Source organism: Oreochromis niloticus, linkage group LG14, assembly GCF_001858045.2.
Source record: "Oreochromis niloticus isolate F11D_XX linkage group LG14, O_niloticus_UMD_NMBU, whole genome shotgun sequence".
NCBI classification, from domain to species: Eukaryota; Metazoa; Chordata; class Actinopteri; order Cichliformes; family Cichlidae; genus Oreochromis; species Oreochromis niloticus.
Window position 1 is genome coordinate 26558830 of NC_031979.2, and position 15679 is coordinate 26574508.

Consider the following 15679-nt stretch of genomic DNA (forward strand, 5'->3'; position numbering starts at 1 on the left):
GTGGCATTCACTTTACAACCTATATAAACGTCTTCTGTGTAAGGCTCCCTTTGGTCATTGGTGGGGGTCACCTGTGGGGTGAGTAGTACTTCAAATATGTCAAAGCAAATGCCTGTGGTTTGACGTGCACCATTTCAAATATGTGTGACTCAAAACAGAGTTGAAAGAGATCCAAATGATCAATATTTCGCTGTAAATTATAAGCTAATGTGTATAACACTGTAATTAATTTATCTGGTGCACAAGATATCAGTGGTGTTGTCACCACAGTTGTACTACAGGCCCTATTATTTCTGTGAATAGCGGGCTGGGTTTAATAAAGACCAGAGGAGTCGCAGTTCGACAGATGGATTTAATAATTCTCCACCAAAATTATATTTGTGGCAGTGTGATAAAAGCTTTGAAACTGCATTTGGACTAACATGAAGGAAAATAAACTTTTCAAGAAGCAAAACTGATTCGGAGAAAAGAGGGAAAAAACATTTGAAAGTCTTCTTTTGGTGTGCAGTCAAAATACAATAGTTGATAATAAACGGTGTCTCTTTAATGATTAATAAATCCTTAACTAATGCAGCAGTAGCAAATTGGGCATTCACATGTTGTGAAATTACTGACTGATGCTTTTTCTTTGTATTTCATAATTAGCCTATGCAATTACAGATGTTGGCAATCAGTTAATGGTTGTGTAGTTAATGAATTTTAGTTTAGATTCTCTACAGCCTTTTTTATGTACCATGATTACAGTCAAAGGGAAATTTCAATTCCTTACAAGTAAGGTTGCAAAATATGGTGATGACTTTGGCTTTAATATGGACAGCTTACAATAGTAAGACATAACTATCACAATATCCTAGTCTCAAGCATTTTTTAAATTTTGTTTTTATAATTATTATTTTTGTTATCTGCCCTGTCCAGAGTTAAAATATATTCAGTTTGCTATCAAATAAGACTGGCAAAAGCAGAAAATCCTTGCGCATAGCAAGCTGCAAAAGAATTCAATTATTTGAATTCAATAAAATTAATTTGTAATAACTGACCAACAACCATCTTTCCCTAAAGCAATGTAAAACTAAAAGAAAACCTTAAAGTTATTAATTACAATTGCTTATAAAGGGTGCCTTGTTATGTATCTTACCGTAGGGGGGGACACCATTGTGTTGTTGCCAATATAAAACAAATACACTAAACAGCTTTGCATTTCACAATTTTGTTTGCTTTACCATATTTTGAAACAATCTTATATAAGCCATATTTTAACGTTAATTTTTTATTGTTATGATTATTTGCGGCTTTTCCCCTGCTTCCCTTTGATACCCACGCACTAGTTACAGGAGGTGCTTTATTCCGGCTCTGCGGAGTAATTCAAGTGTGTGAGAAGGCTCCGCTTGTCAGTCAGACTTTGAACTGTGCACTGGCGCTCATCGCTGCTAATCTCTGACCGCTGCTTGTCATCAACAACGCTGCCGCTGACACTTATTCCCGACAAGCTCAGTTCTGTAGATTAGGATGAACAGTCGCTAACAGAGGCAGGAAACCCGAGGGCAATACCGTAGGGACCGAGCGGAGATTAAACGTTAGCTACACCGTTTAACGTTCACGTTACTCGGGAGTTGCGATGGTCCAAGCAAGGGATATTTTTTTAGCCTTGCTTCTCGTGAGCTGTACAGGTAAGGACAAAATCTCATATTTGAACTAAAGTCCTCGCTTTTAAGACAGACATGTTTTATTGGTGTTTTCCCGTGAATCTCCTTCTATTTCCACCCTTTAAAAAAAAAAAAAATTATGACCAGGACCGCAGGCATCTCCTCGCCACCTCCGCCCGCAGGCACTCATTTAGCAGGTGCGACGGTAACGGTACTGCGACTGCTGCTAATTAGCTCACTGACGAGCTGTTTATTTATTTTCTCTTATAAGTAAAAACAGCTTAAAGCTGGTAGCTGCTAATGTGTTACACACTCCCATACATTCAGAGGGGGAGCTTCACTTTGCGTGACCAGCCTGCTCGCTGACTTCGCATAATTTTACATTGAATAAAATATGATACCGAAGAAGAAGAAGAGCCTTTAAATTTATGTTGGAGTGGATAGGAGCAGCATGAGAAAGGGGATTTGCAGGGGTGGCATGCATTTCTCTGCATTTGTAGTCGTGTTGATGTGGGCCGTTCTCTCAGCTTGGATGGGACGTGTTTGTTGTTGATGGGGAGTGATGCTGGGCTCCCTGTGTTTGTAGACACACACACACACACACACACAGACACACACTGAATCACAGGCTTCTGGGTTGACTCACGGCATCTCAGTTAAAGGTATAATCTGCATAAAAAATAAAACGCATTTTGGCAGGTACCTCCTCATGTGTACAGGTGCGATGGTAGCATTGAGAAGACGATGATGACTGGATGAAGTGCATGGACAGTCTGTGAGGGACAGTGTTTGGTCTCTCTGGCACACTGATGCATAGCAAGCACAACTTCTACTCTGAATCATCTGTTATGTAATCAGATGCCATGATAAAGGCTTTGAAATGAGATCCTCTAAGTTGGTAAAATGTGTCCTTATGTAAGTGTAATTGAGGGAGTTTTGTGTGAAATTACATTTTAATAACATCTGCCCGCCCCCCCCTTTTTATTAACCTTAGTAATTTCACACGTGAGGTGCTTATGTATGAAGTAGTACTCTTAGCTACCCTCACACGGGCTCAGGATTTTCGTGGGATAGCCTTTTAATCCTTTATGTGCAATCCAGTATGTGCAGGGGTGTTCCTCCATCAGGAGAGGAAAACGCAGAGGGAGTGGAGCTCTCCCTGCACTGTAATGGCAAACTCTCTTGCATGTATTACAAAATATTAGGTAAAATAATAATAAGACCTCGATTGCTGGATTAAATTTTCTCTTGTAGAATCATTTGAAATTGGAGGAGTTAGTATTTTTATGATGTAATGGAGCAAGTATTTATGTTAACTTCTTAGCATATTTGAATTCAGTAGTTGAGGTAAATGTAGACTTGTGGACTTCCTCTTGACTCCGTTTTCAACTTTAGAAAACCTATTTTATAACAGGAGAGTTCAGCCAATCACGCATCCTTTTCATACCTCATCAGGAGAAGCAACAAATTCCATTTTGGTGGTGTAGTGGGTTAAACAGAGGTCCTTTCACCCAAGAGAGCTGCGTTTAGATCTGCATCATTCTGTGAAAATCATAATGACAGTAATTTTGGTCAGTATTAAGCTCATGATTACTTAACACAATTGGACAGATTTTGTAGAAGCAGTGTATTAGAAAAAAACTTCTCTTTTATTGAAGTTGATTTCCTTAAAACTTATTATAATTAAGTGACAGATTTATCTGTCATTCCATTTTCCTCTGCTTCAGGGGGCTGTCCCAGCTTTCATAGTAGAAGCTGCATGGTATACCCTGGACAGTTCACCAATCTATCACAAGACAAAACCGACTAACTAGATATATAAATGTGAAATTAACCAAATCTGTCACTCTCTCATGGGGAGTAAATTTTGGTTTGACTGAGAGGCCAAGGGGCTGTGCTGAAAGGCAAAATAAGAAAGCACAATAACTGTAATTGTTGAAAGCCAAAAATTAAACAGTTAATTGCACAGTCCTAGTTGCAGTGCTAGTGAAGTGAAAAATCAGTGTTTTTGCATTGTTTTTGATGTCCTTACCTTTGCTAGTGTTTTTTCTGGTGGGAGGAGCTTAGGATCATCCACAGAATAAAACAAAGGAAGTAGATTCTGGGTGTGAAAAAGGAAGCAGACACAGACGTGCCTTAAACCTATATTCTTTTAAATGGCCACCAGTGGGTGGTTGCAAAAACACTTGCGGTCCTATTCACGTTCCTTAGGTGACATCATAAGCTGTCCCCTGTATCGGACAACTCTTTTCTTTGGCAAAAGAGAAAATCTAATCAAGCGGTCAGTTTCCTGTCATTTTACCCTACAATTGTCTAATGCATGCAAGAGAGTTTGCCATTACGGAGCAGGCAGGGCTCCACTCCTTCTGTTTTCCTCTTATGATGGAGGAACACCCTTGCACATACTGGATTGCACATAAAGCATTACAAGGCTATCCCACAAAAATCCTGAGCCTGTGTGAGGGTAGCTAAGATTACTTCTTCTTGACATGACCTTCGACACTCTGCTCAAATAGTCATTGTTTACATACAGATTATCTCTTTTTTTGTGCTTACCAAAAAGCTCCTTGTGATTGCTTTGTTTGCAGCAGGTTGCTGCAGTCAACTGTAGTTTGTATAGAACATGTTGACTTGTCTGCAAACACTCACTAATTACTACCCAAGTGCTGTTAAACTTGAATGAACTTCAAGAAATGGAGAATGTTCATCTTCAGAGTAAAAGTTGTGCCTCAGTGCTGCAAACAACACGTTTCAAAACTCACATCATATACTTTGAAGGCTAGTGTTTGCAGACAAGTCCACGTCTTCCACACAAACTACAGTTGACTGTAGTAATCTGCTAGCAAATCGGTCGAGTAATACATAGTTCTTCTACCTTGTGACTGATGGTCTCCATCATGAGCACCAATTGGTCTTTAGGCCTGTGTGACTGAGACTTTACTCACTCGACCCTGAAGCATCACACATCCAAAATAGAGAACAAGTTATTGTCACATGGTTAGACAAGGAAAGACCTCGGTAGAACTCTATTGGAAAATGTTCCTAGACTTAACCTCCGTACAAACTGATGGGTTTCTGGTCTCATGAACTCATTTTGGATCATTTTCAATGAAAAATAGTCCAAAGACTTAGTCATGCTATCTTTCAGAGAAAAGGATTATCCAGGCTATTCTCATTGACTAATGACTTAGCCAATGACTCTGCAGTTTCATAGTCTGATCCGCCCACTTCAAAACTCCAGCACGGTGAAGATGAATATGTTCATCTCAAGGCTTCACAAACCAATGGGTGATGCCACAGGAGCTTCACCCATCTTTTATACTGTCTGTGCTTAGAACAGAGGGGAAATGAGAGTAATACTTTTTTAATTTTATTTTCACATTTCTGCATAGTGTATTTTAGTTAGTCAGACGCAGATTCAACTTCAGAAAAACAGAGTAATGAAATGATAGTGTTAGATGAACTAAAAAAAGTTCTTTACATTTTAATAATATGTGAATAATTAAAGCAGCTTTAAACTCTGGAAGTGTCTCTTCTGCCTAATAGAGAATGTTTGTATTTGTATTATTCAGTCTAGCCAAGGTTGATAAAATAATGTCTGAGATCATATAATAGTTAATCTGGAGGTTAAGTTTTGGTAATTAAACAATTGTATTGATGTTACAGACTGCTTAAGGTTGCAACAAAAAAGTGAGTAATTTATGATTTAACTAGTTTATTTACAAAAAGACGTGGGTGACTGAGCACTAAGTATGTTGAGACAGCCCAAGTCTCTGCCATTTGGAGGAGAAAGACTATGCAGGTACGCTTCTTATTGAGGTTTCTCATATGATGCTGGCTGTCACTGGGTGAAATCGACTGAAAAGAAGGAGCTGCACCAAAAACCTCCTAGTGATTGCTTTTTTTTGCTAGCAGATTCCCATGGTTGCCTGTGGTTTTTCATGTTTGTCTGCAAATACTAACCATTAGCCGAGCTACTCTAGTCACTTCAAAGTGAATGTTGTGGCTTTTATGTTGACTGCAGTGCTGAGGGAAAACTTATACCTTTAAGGTGTCGCACTTTTCACAATTTCACTAGAGCTTGTAGAGTACAGTGTTTCTATCAAAGTTTCTATCTTCCATTTAAACTAGGACTACAGCAATATGCTAATGACCAAAGAAATTCTATGAGATTTTCGCTAATCAGTTGGGAAATACGTCCTTCACTGACTGACTGGTAGGCTCCACTGTCTCCACTGTCCAAAATAGTGAAGAAGTTATCACGTGTCTGCAAAACCTCAGTAGGATGCTGGCAAAATGAATTCCTGTGTGATCTTGTGAATCCTGTAAGAATTTAATTATCATGCAATGTAAGGTTTATATTAACAGTGATGGGTTGATAGGCCCTAAAACGTATTGTATGTGTGTATTATTAAAGTAAATAATTGTGATTCTGCTGCCTGAAATTTGATTTTATTTGGGAAATAAACTTGTCAGATTTGGACAAACTATGTAATATTGATATTGTTTCTAAAAACCTTCCCCTCAGACATCTTTGGCATTTTTCATGGCGTAAATATTTTGGCCTCATTTTAAGGTAATTTATGTCAGCCAAGCCAATTAATTGGTTAGATGGACAGTTTGGGGTTTGGTTTTGGTTCTGGTTCAGATCCTCATGCTAAACTAGTAATTCACATCTCAACAGAGTTATGCACAACAGTGGATAATGTAGAGTTATTACAGCTACGTTAAATATGGATATAACAGTTACAGGGTGCATGCTTTTCACTTCTTATTTTCCACTTCATTGCACTGATAATCATGGTCTATATTCAGTGTATCTGAGTGTAAACTGTCATAATTTCATGATTTATGACTCATAAACTAGTCACATTCTCACATAACTCATATGGCATCACAGAAGCAAAAAATATTTTTTAAATTTCTTTCATTAAATTATAAAAAACGGAACTTTAAAATGGCACTTTTGAACTTCGAGCAGTTACATGTAAGTCAAAGAAAATCTTAATCTTTTTACAGATGATTATATGGTGTAGTTGCAGTATTAGTGACTGAACTGAGATTGGGGAAGGATTAACCCTCTTCTCTATCTCTTTCCCACTCCTGATGGCTGCATGCTCAATGGGCCCGTTGAGCTGCTTGACATGATTATTAATTGATCCTCTTTGAACTGATAACTGGGATATGGAATCATTTCAGAAAATGAAACATAGCCTCGGAACTTAAAGTGAGAGAATTTACGGAGAATTGGGCAAGATAAGAGATGACTTCCCAGTGTCCTCAATGTGTGAAACTGATGAATGAACTCCAAATCTGCAGTTTGACCCAGCAGTTTGGATCCTTTGACTATCCAAACATGCCCCTCTGGTTTACAGTAGGATTGTTTCACTTAGCTTGTGTTACATCATCAGTCAGATCATGTGGAAATTATGACGTCGCTCCATGCTGCACCATACAAAGCAAGATGGAACGATAGACGTCTCCAGGCTGATTACAAAAGCTCCAGACTTCTGACTTAGCTTCATGAGGGAAAAAGTCCAATAGTTCCATCTTAATAAAGCCAGTAGATTGTGGCACATTGTGTACTGGCAGCACTGTTTGCCATATTGAGATGTTATTTGGGACGTCCACTAAAATAGATTTCCCTCCCCCAAAACACACACTACAGTCACCTACATGACTACAACCAATCATTTTACGAAAATTATATAACCCCACTGAGAGCAGAGGCCTTAACAGTTTGTCTCTGGCCTAATACAACCTTTTGTATCTTGGTTCAGCATAGTTATACCTTGCACAAAGACGATAGTTGCATACACTCAGGACTCCAGCTCTTTTTGTTATTGTGAAAGTTTCTTTTTTGATCTTGTCTGATATAATATTTAGAATTTCAAAATAATTGTCTTCAAATTGTTTGTGTTGCCAGCTAGCGTCAGTCATTTGCTGATGTTAAAAGACAGAAAAGGATGTTATTCAAGCTCAAATGAAAAAATATTTGACTTTTTTTTTTTTGGATAACTAAATTTAACAATTATCTAAATGTCTATTTTGATAAATTCATCTTTTTTGGGGACATTATATAGGGCTGCTTGACTGCCCTATGTAATGTCCCCAACATATTAAACCAAATGTCTTTGATTGGCTGTGACCAGACAAGATTAGAAATTAGTATTTCAGAGGGACAGCATGGGTTGAGCAGTTTGTAAACAAAGTTAAAGAGGCAAGTTTGAGATGGTTTGGACATGTGCAGAGGAGGGATAGTGGATATATTGGAGGAAGGATGTTGACTATGGAGCTGCCAGGGAAGAGAAGGAAGTGAAGGAGGACATGCAAGGCATTGGTGTGACAGAAGAAGATGCTAGGGATAGAGTGAGATGCAGGCATATGTCTGCTGTGGACCAGCCAAAAGACAAAGAAGATCAAAGCAAATGTATTTGTGTCCAGGGTTATCATTTATTAATTAAAACTGCAATAGGAATGCTAGTGTAATGTGTATCTGCAGACTTTACTAAACCTACTAAACTTTTGACTTCGAGTGTCAAGGCAATCTCTGCAAAATTGTGTTAAGTGTTGGATTTGAAGGAAATCTATCTGAGAAATCCAGCCAGCCACAGTGGATAAAAGGCTAAGCCCATATCTTATCACCTCTAGTTTCGGTTATTTTTGTTTTGTCTTATCAAATAACTTAACCTGCCATCATATGAGTGTCCACTGACAGTCTACTGCTAAGCTTTAGAGGATGTTTATTGAACCCGAATTTGTTTCGCTATGTAACAGATTATGGAGACAAACAGCTATTGCAGTGGGAACAGTTTCTGGGAGACAGTTGTCAGGTATTCATTTTTCAAGTGTTTTATTTGTTGAGACGTTCAATTTCGAAAATTTATTATATTATTTTAACTGTTAAACAGTCCATGATGCCCATTCCCTTACTCAGTAGCTCTGATACCTCTCACACATCATTTTTAACATTCTCATGGAATCTAAGGTTTTCATCCAGAATTAGGATGAAGCAGCAAGGGAGGGGGGGTGACTGTGTTTTTATTCAAGCCAGGACTGCTTGACTCTTTGGTGATGGGGACTGGATTAGACAGATCCGGGTCTGAGAGAGTTGAGGAGATTCAGTGCCTAAGGACGTTAAAAAAGATAGCATTACACGTGCATGTTACCCTGTGAGATACTGTAGGAGGAACATAAACATCCTTTCCTAAGGGTGTGCTCACAGAAGACTCACAGGCTGTGGGCTTAGTTTTTATTTATTTATTTTTCTTTTTGAGTGATTAGCTTCTGCTGGGGTACAGATCTTATGGCATTCCTGGGAGGTTTGACTTAATATATCTGGGATTAATATTAATCAAATTTAATTTAAAAGTATGAAACAGGTTAAAGTAAACTGAACAGAGTGGCCTGGGAGGCAAGCTGGGTTTGCCTTCTTTTTAATGTATATGAGCAGTAAAAATCTGCTTCAGACACTGCTAAACATTAGAGTAACTTCAGACTGTTCCAGCTTCTCTCAGATATAGACATGCTAATATCTCAGCACTTGCATGAAATTAGGGCAATGTGTCCTTGTCATTCATTGAATTAACAGAACACAGTATCCCGGTGGACATGTAACCCTAAACTCGCAAACCTTTAGGCATTATTCTCTCTTCTTTGAAGTTTTCCCTTTGTGGAATTTTCAAAATTTGGAGTATCAGTTATCTACTTGGAGTAGGCAAGTCAATTTAATGCTCTAATTCCATCCAGTGTTTTAAGGAAGATATGTTATAATTAAATGTTTGCAAACAGTTAAGGTTGTCAGTGGGTATAATGGAACTGATGAAAACCGCTAGTACTGTTTTACCAAAGTTGACCAGTTCCCCTTATCTATTTAAATACTTGATGCACTTTCAAAATGTGTCACCTTTTCTCTCCAGGCTATTCACCCTTAAATAAAGACTTATTTCGCTTTGCTTAGGATGATATGAAGTGAGTACCTGCTGGCTCTGTTTGGCCTTTCTGTGCCCTATTTGGCAGTTAGAGAAGCCAGGAGAGACAGCACTCCTGTGACCCAAACTAAATCATCACAGCCTCGTCTGTGGCCCATGTGGCCCCCTGAAATAAGAGATGGGCTTACAATCATGTCATGTCTGTGCTGGGAGGAACTGTGTCCCACTTTACATGAGATGCAGATGAGCCTCCTCAGCTTGAGCTTACGGAGTCTTATCAAGCTTACAGTATGTCTGATTTAAGAAAATGGGTGTCTCATCTTTCCATAATAAAGTAACATGCTGTTGGCTAGGATTTGGCTCTCAACTTCTTTTGTGTAGCGTGAAGGGAAGCAGTGTGTGCGTCTTCTCGTGCATCCATGCACATCGTGGTGCATTCATTACCGAAACACTGTAGGATGCATCACCATGCATAAAGCCGGGAAAATTTGGATTGCTATGCCCTAGGCTTTCTTTTGATTCAGTCACTAAAGTGTGTCACCCTCTCTAACATTATACTCCTCTACAGGGTTAGTCATTGCCTGGCAACTTAAAGATACCTCTGTTTCTCCCAGTCTTGACATGTGGTAATATAATTATGGAAAAAATCCATCATAGTGGTACCACTAGAGGTTTCTACTAGTGCAGAAAGATGAAAAATGTAGTCTTAACATTTAAAATCTTTTAAATACTGTAAAATTGTGCATTTCGTGTTTTTGATGTTTGACCATTTATATATATTAAAAAAATGTCAAAGAATCTGCTAGCTTAATCAGTGAAAGTTAGAGGGCTAATGGTCACCTCCTGCTTGAAGGACTTCTGGAAAATTGTAAAGTAAGTTATCCAAGCCAGAGCTGCCCTGCTCAAGACAGAAAATCAACTTGCAATTGCTTTTCTGGATGGCTGCTACACACAGTTAGCTGGAGACAATGCAAAATCGTAAATGAAAAAAGACAAATTCGAGAGTAGATACAAAGAAATCACCATATTATTAGAGAACCAGAAGGCTAACACTTTATTCTCCAACCTACCCTGTGTTTTAAAACTTTAATAGTAATAAAAAAAGCTAGTGAGCCATTACAACTAGATTTTGAATGTCAACCAAAAGAACAAGACGAGATTGACATTTATGTGAAACTAGGTTACATGGAATTCGATTCTACTCTGAACAGGGCACACGCCTACTTCATCAATGTAAGACACTTTTCTCCATTTTAAAGTTTTTCATCGACTTTTCTGTGCTAAAGATGAATCATGACCTGAAATGAGCCCCCTGTGTACCATGCAAAATAGGACCCAAATTTAGACTTTTTCAAAAACTTTTGACTCAAGGCCACTTTCCAGTTATTTACACTAATAGCAGTACTTCAAATAGCAGTTGAAGAACTAATCTTAGAACATATAGCTTAAGTTATGTATGTCTAATAGCTAGATCACTAATTCTTCTAAAGTGGAAGGATGCAACACCACCCACCCATACTCAGCTGGATCAGAGATCAGTTGCAGAGTAACTCTAAAGGGGCTCCGTTGACTCAAAAATCTGTTGCTATGAATATAGATTAAATGTGCTGTAATACAATTTACCTGTTATACCCAGTCATTTGTAGTAAAATATTGTATGTGGTGTTTTGTAATGAAATAATAAAGCAGATTTTCTTATCCCTCTGCATTTCATTATCAATAATAGTATACCTTCTGTATACCCTATTTTCAATCTTTATCTATATTTTTGTGCTTGTCTTAGTGTAGAAGCAAAATGCCTTAAAAAAATCTATCACTGAACTAGTGCAGTGACACTCATTCAGGAGAAAAAAAAAAGCTAATTAGATCACAGTAAGAAGGCTCGATCTCCAGGGGGGCATTAGCAGCTATAGCTATATCTGATCCATTCAACATGCAGGATCCACTTTGAAATAATGACAGTGAGTTCACAGACAAGCATTACTCCGTAAACCTACAGAAAATAAACAGTCACAAAACTATACAGTGTTAAAACCCCGTTTAATGGTTTTACATGTGGGAGGGGTTATGTGATGTAATCCATACATGTGGAAAACCGGGCATGTTGAGAATTTTTAATATAATGATAAACAAATGACCCTTAGAATTTGCATAAAAATCAATAACCTTGTATTTAAAATTACTTTATGCATTTTCATAATAATCACCTTTTTGTAGATTTATTAGCCTGTAGCCACAGGGATGAGTTAAATGTCATATTATTGTCAAGTTAATTATATTTTATGGGTAAATGTTTCAGTATTAGGATTTTAAGAGCATTAGAAGAGAGGAAAATTTAGAAAGTGATATCACTGGGGCTGGTAATTAACCTCATTTGATTCTCATTCATGCAGAGCAATCTTAAAATTATGTAATGGATATGCCCAAAGATAGAGAGAAACCTACATGGCAACATGGACCCTATTTTTAATTTTTAGCAGAACTTTTTTAGCTCCTAGAACTGTAGGTGTACTGACATGGTAAAAAAAGTGTTCATTTTGATTCTAATATGTAATATTTACAGATAATTTCTGATCAGTTTACTTGATTACTTGATTCTGATTGTATTGTTGTGTGATAATTGGCTTTCTGCTTTATTTCTAGCTGTGGGAAAACCACTGTGGACTGTTTTGGCAATTCCTCCTATTGAAATTTGAGCGGGATGAAGATTTTACACTATACAGTCTGAGATCTTAACGTCCACTTCGACCTTTTGTTATTTTGACACTGGATGCAGGCCCGTGGTCGTTGATCTCAATGAATAATGAATAACTGATGCTAAGAAAACTATACCATGTCTCTGTATTTGCTTTCTTACTGCTTGTACTCTACTGCCATGCATTTTCATATTTTTCACCATTTGACAGACACTTCACTTCAAATTGAGGTGTTTAACTTCTAACTGAAATGCTTTCTGCTATGTTTCCTCTAACAGGGAGTCGCAACAACCCTTTTTCCCCAACAGAGTAGCTTCACTAGGAGTGTGTAGCACATGAAGAGGTTCACCCTATTTACCACAGACCCCAACCGTTTTCACTCACACTGTAACTAATCAAATGTAACCACAGAAGTTTGGGTGTGGAAGCAATTTTCTGAAGCTGTTAAAGGCCATTTTATTTTGTTTTTATTGGGAGCACTGGATTCCTGACATTAACTGGCAGTGTTATGGTCAGCTTAACAGAACGCTTTGTGGAATTCCTAAACCTGGCACCCACACCCATTGGTTAGGAGTTGCAGCTGGAAAACTCAGTTGTCCATCTGAGTCAGAGACCACTGGAGTGCTACAGTGACAGGGTGCAGGTGATGGATGGAGGTGATCTGAAATGCTGAAGGCTGTTTAGATATTGTTGGGCTCTGTAGGACCAGTACACCATCACATCTCCATTTCTGGGTTGTTGTTAGTCCACCACGTTACTGGAGTTGAGTCTTTCCAAAACTGTGTTTTACCGTGCTGGAGATTGACATCACTTGCATTAAGAGGAACAACTCCTAATTAAGAACTCGCTGTTGAAGGCTGTAGTTATACTGATAGTCTGTTCCTGCAAAAAATAATAGTGTTTGTTTTTTTCCAGAAAGGTAGAGAGCTACATATAGTCATAGATTTTCTTTTTCCATTCATTGATCTTGCGTGCTGTGTTAAAACACTTACAATATAATGGTAGGGTAAACTCTGCCCACATAATGTTCTGCCAGTAATTCCACATCAGTCTTCTGGTTGTGGACATTGATATGGATGCTTCTGGATAGTGAGTCTGACATTTATTGACAAACCTAGGAGAAAACTAAGAACCTCTACATAGCTCTGGAAATTCCATCTTTATATTTTTTGCAATAAAATTATCAACCTAAAAGTTGAATCACACATTAATAGATAGACATGCAGCTCTTGTAAATATTTGGTGCCCTAAAATAGACAAGTGCTGATGACTCATAACTCATGAAATTTCACTTTAAATCTTGACAAATAGTTTTTTATGTTTTGAACATTACTGATCAAGCAGTGACATTAAACTGTCTGAGTACTAACCCATCAAGAAACACTTGGTAGTATTTGTTTAGTGCTGGTTCACTGATATCATATTAAAGTACCATTGCTCAAAAACTAAATGAAAAAAAAGCCATTACACTTCATCATTTTCTTCATTTAATATAAATTAATCATAAAAAATGAGCTGCAGATAAAGAGTAGTTGACAAATTAGAAAACAGTTCTTCACCCAAGAGACAATTGATATGATAGATCCTATATAGAATTATTAAATAATTAAAATATGTCCTCTTTATTACTTTATTGATAGGCAATATTTTTTATTGTTATTAGCAGTGCTTCTAAATATCCAAAATCCAAAAAATGATACCTAGTTACAGCAGAAAAGAGTAGTTAAAAAAATCAACCAGTAATCAATAAAGCTTACCACTTGATTTACCCAAGTAATGTTTGCTACTAAAATGCAGTATCCAAACAAAATTTGTATAATACAGAGCTTTCTTTGAACCTAACTTTTTTCTCTTTTTAATGCCGTGCTGTGAGCTTGGCATCTTGTCTTGCTTGTCTGTCTTGCTCTGTTTTACCCTGTCTCTCACACTGCTCCCTAAAGGATCCCCACTCAGTATGACTCATTGACTTCCACTGGCTGAAAGCTGTCTTGCTCTCTTTGCCAGCAGAAGCCGGATGTGTCATGAACCCCATCGTGCATCTTTTCCATAGATGCCACAGCAGATGAAAATTGCTCTGAAGCAAATAATCTCACAACACCAGTCACGGTGACCAAGCCAGAGTGGGGGCGGGTCATCTATGCATCCTTAATATGTTTGAAACTGGGAGTAAAACATGAAAACCGCCAATAAGAACCATTCCCATCATCCCAAGTTTATCTTTATAGTTTTAGTATTGTATTAAATGCTACTGTGCTTTTGGTTGTGATTATAAAGCTGCAGTATAGACCAGCTCAAAACAACTGCTGTTCAGGGTTGTGCTCAAATGTTAACAGTCCCTTAAAATGGTGTTTATTTATGCAACCCAAACCCTGTTAGATTTTTATGGTGGTGTATTCCTCAGAGCGTATTTTTGATATTTCGTCTTTGTCAAGCTAAGTACATTTTGAAGCAATGGGAGACTGGCACAACAAACAAATCAGAACATGTTTTATTTTTCACATTTGCATTTCTTATTAATGAACCATTATTGCAGTGAATAATAATCTAAAAAAAAGGAAAAAGAAAGCACATGTGTGATGAGGCTGCATGTATGCTGTTAGCAAACAGTAATCATCCCCTGTATCCTCAGTGGCATACTAGTGACTTGAGTGCATATTCCCAGTGGAGATTCCTTCACAACACCCACCATTAGTGGAAAGAGGAATATGCCCGTGAAGGACTGTTCTCTACCTTATGACAGCACATGGCTGCTTTCTCTGCATGAGTGGCTGCAATAACGGTTAAAACACATTTTGACTGAACAGGGTCAGGGCTCTGTTTCACTAGTAGTGCTGCCACCATGCTGAAACATTAAGTATTATTGACATCAGCTGCTGTGGCATTCTGAACACTGGTGTGAGTGAACCATATTGGTAAAGATGTGTATACAGTTGTTTGTGTGCATTAGGTTTATTGATGTGAAGAGGCTGAGTCAAATAAACAAGTACCCCTGTCATTTTTTTGTATTATGACCTTGAGTATTATGTTGCAATACTTAAACTATTCAGTCTTTCATTTCCATTTACTGGACCTTTAGGCACTGTGTTTGTTGGCATTCAGTATAAAAGTACTTTAAAAGGTTTATGCTGATCCACTGATCCAGCTGTCTAGCTATTCATATGAACAAAAAAGTGGTTTTAGTCATATATTCTGAGGATCTTTCTTAAACAATGATGTAACAGTTACATCAGTTAATGCCTATCACAGAACATAGCAATGGCTATGTACAGCATACAGTCAGTGTTTTTTTCCATACTTTCTCTTACAAATCAACAATTAATTAAAGAAATAACAGTTATTCTTTTAGTATTGCCTTGTGTGCAGCATTGAAATTCTTTTGCAACATGAGGCATCGTGATTGCAGGGCTCT

General features: G+C 37.8%; 1 protein-coding gene across 15 annotated transcripts in view; it reads left to right on the top strand.

Annotated features, from left to right (window-relative positions):
- The first annotated feature begins 1370 nt into the window (after nt 1–1370).
- The window catches only part of ncam1b (neural cell adhesion molecule 1b), a 72853-nt gene continuing 58544 nt past the window's right edge, over nt 1371–15679 (top strand). For 9 of the 15 annotated variants that reach the window (XM_025898347.1, XM_005459574.4, XM_005459576.4 and 6 more), the window contains exon 1: nt 1372–1667. In XM_025898347.1, coding sequence (XP_025754132.1) covers nt 1616–1667 — 52 coding nt within the window. In that variant the 5' untranslated portion in view covers nt 1372–1615. Of the gene's footprint in view, nt 1668–15679 lie in introns of all 15 variants that reach the window. The other 6 variants (XM_025898345.1, XM_005459573.4, XM_025898346.1 and 3 more) reach the window with 1 other exon arrangement.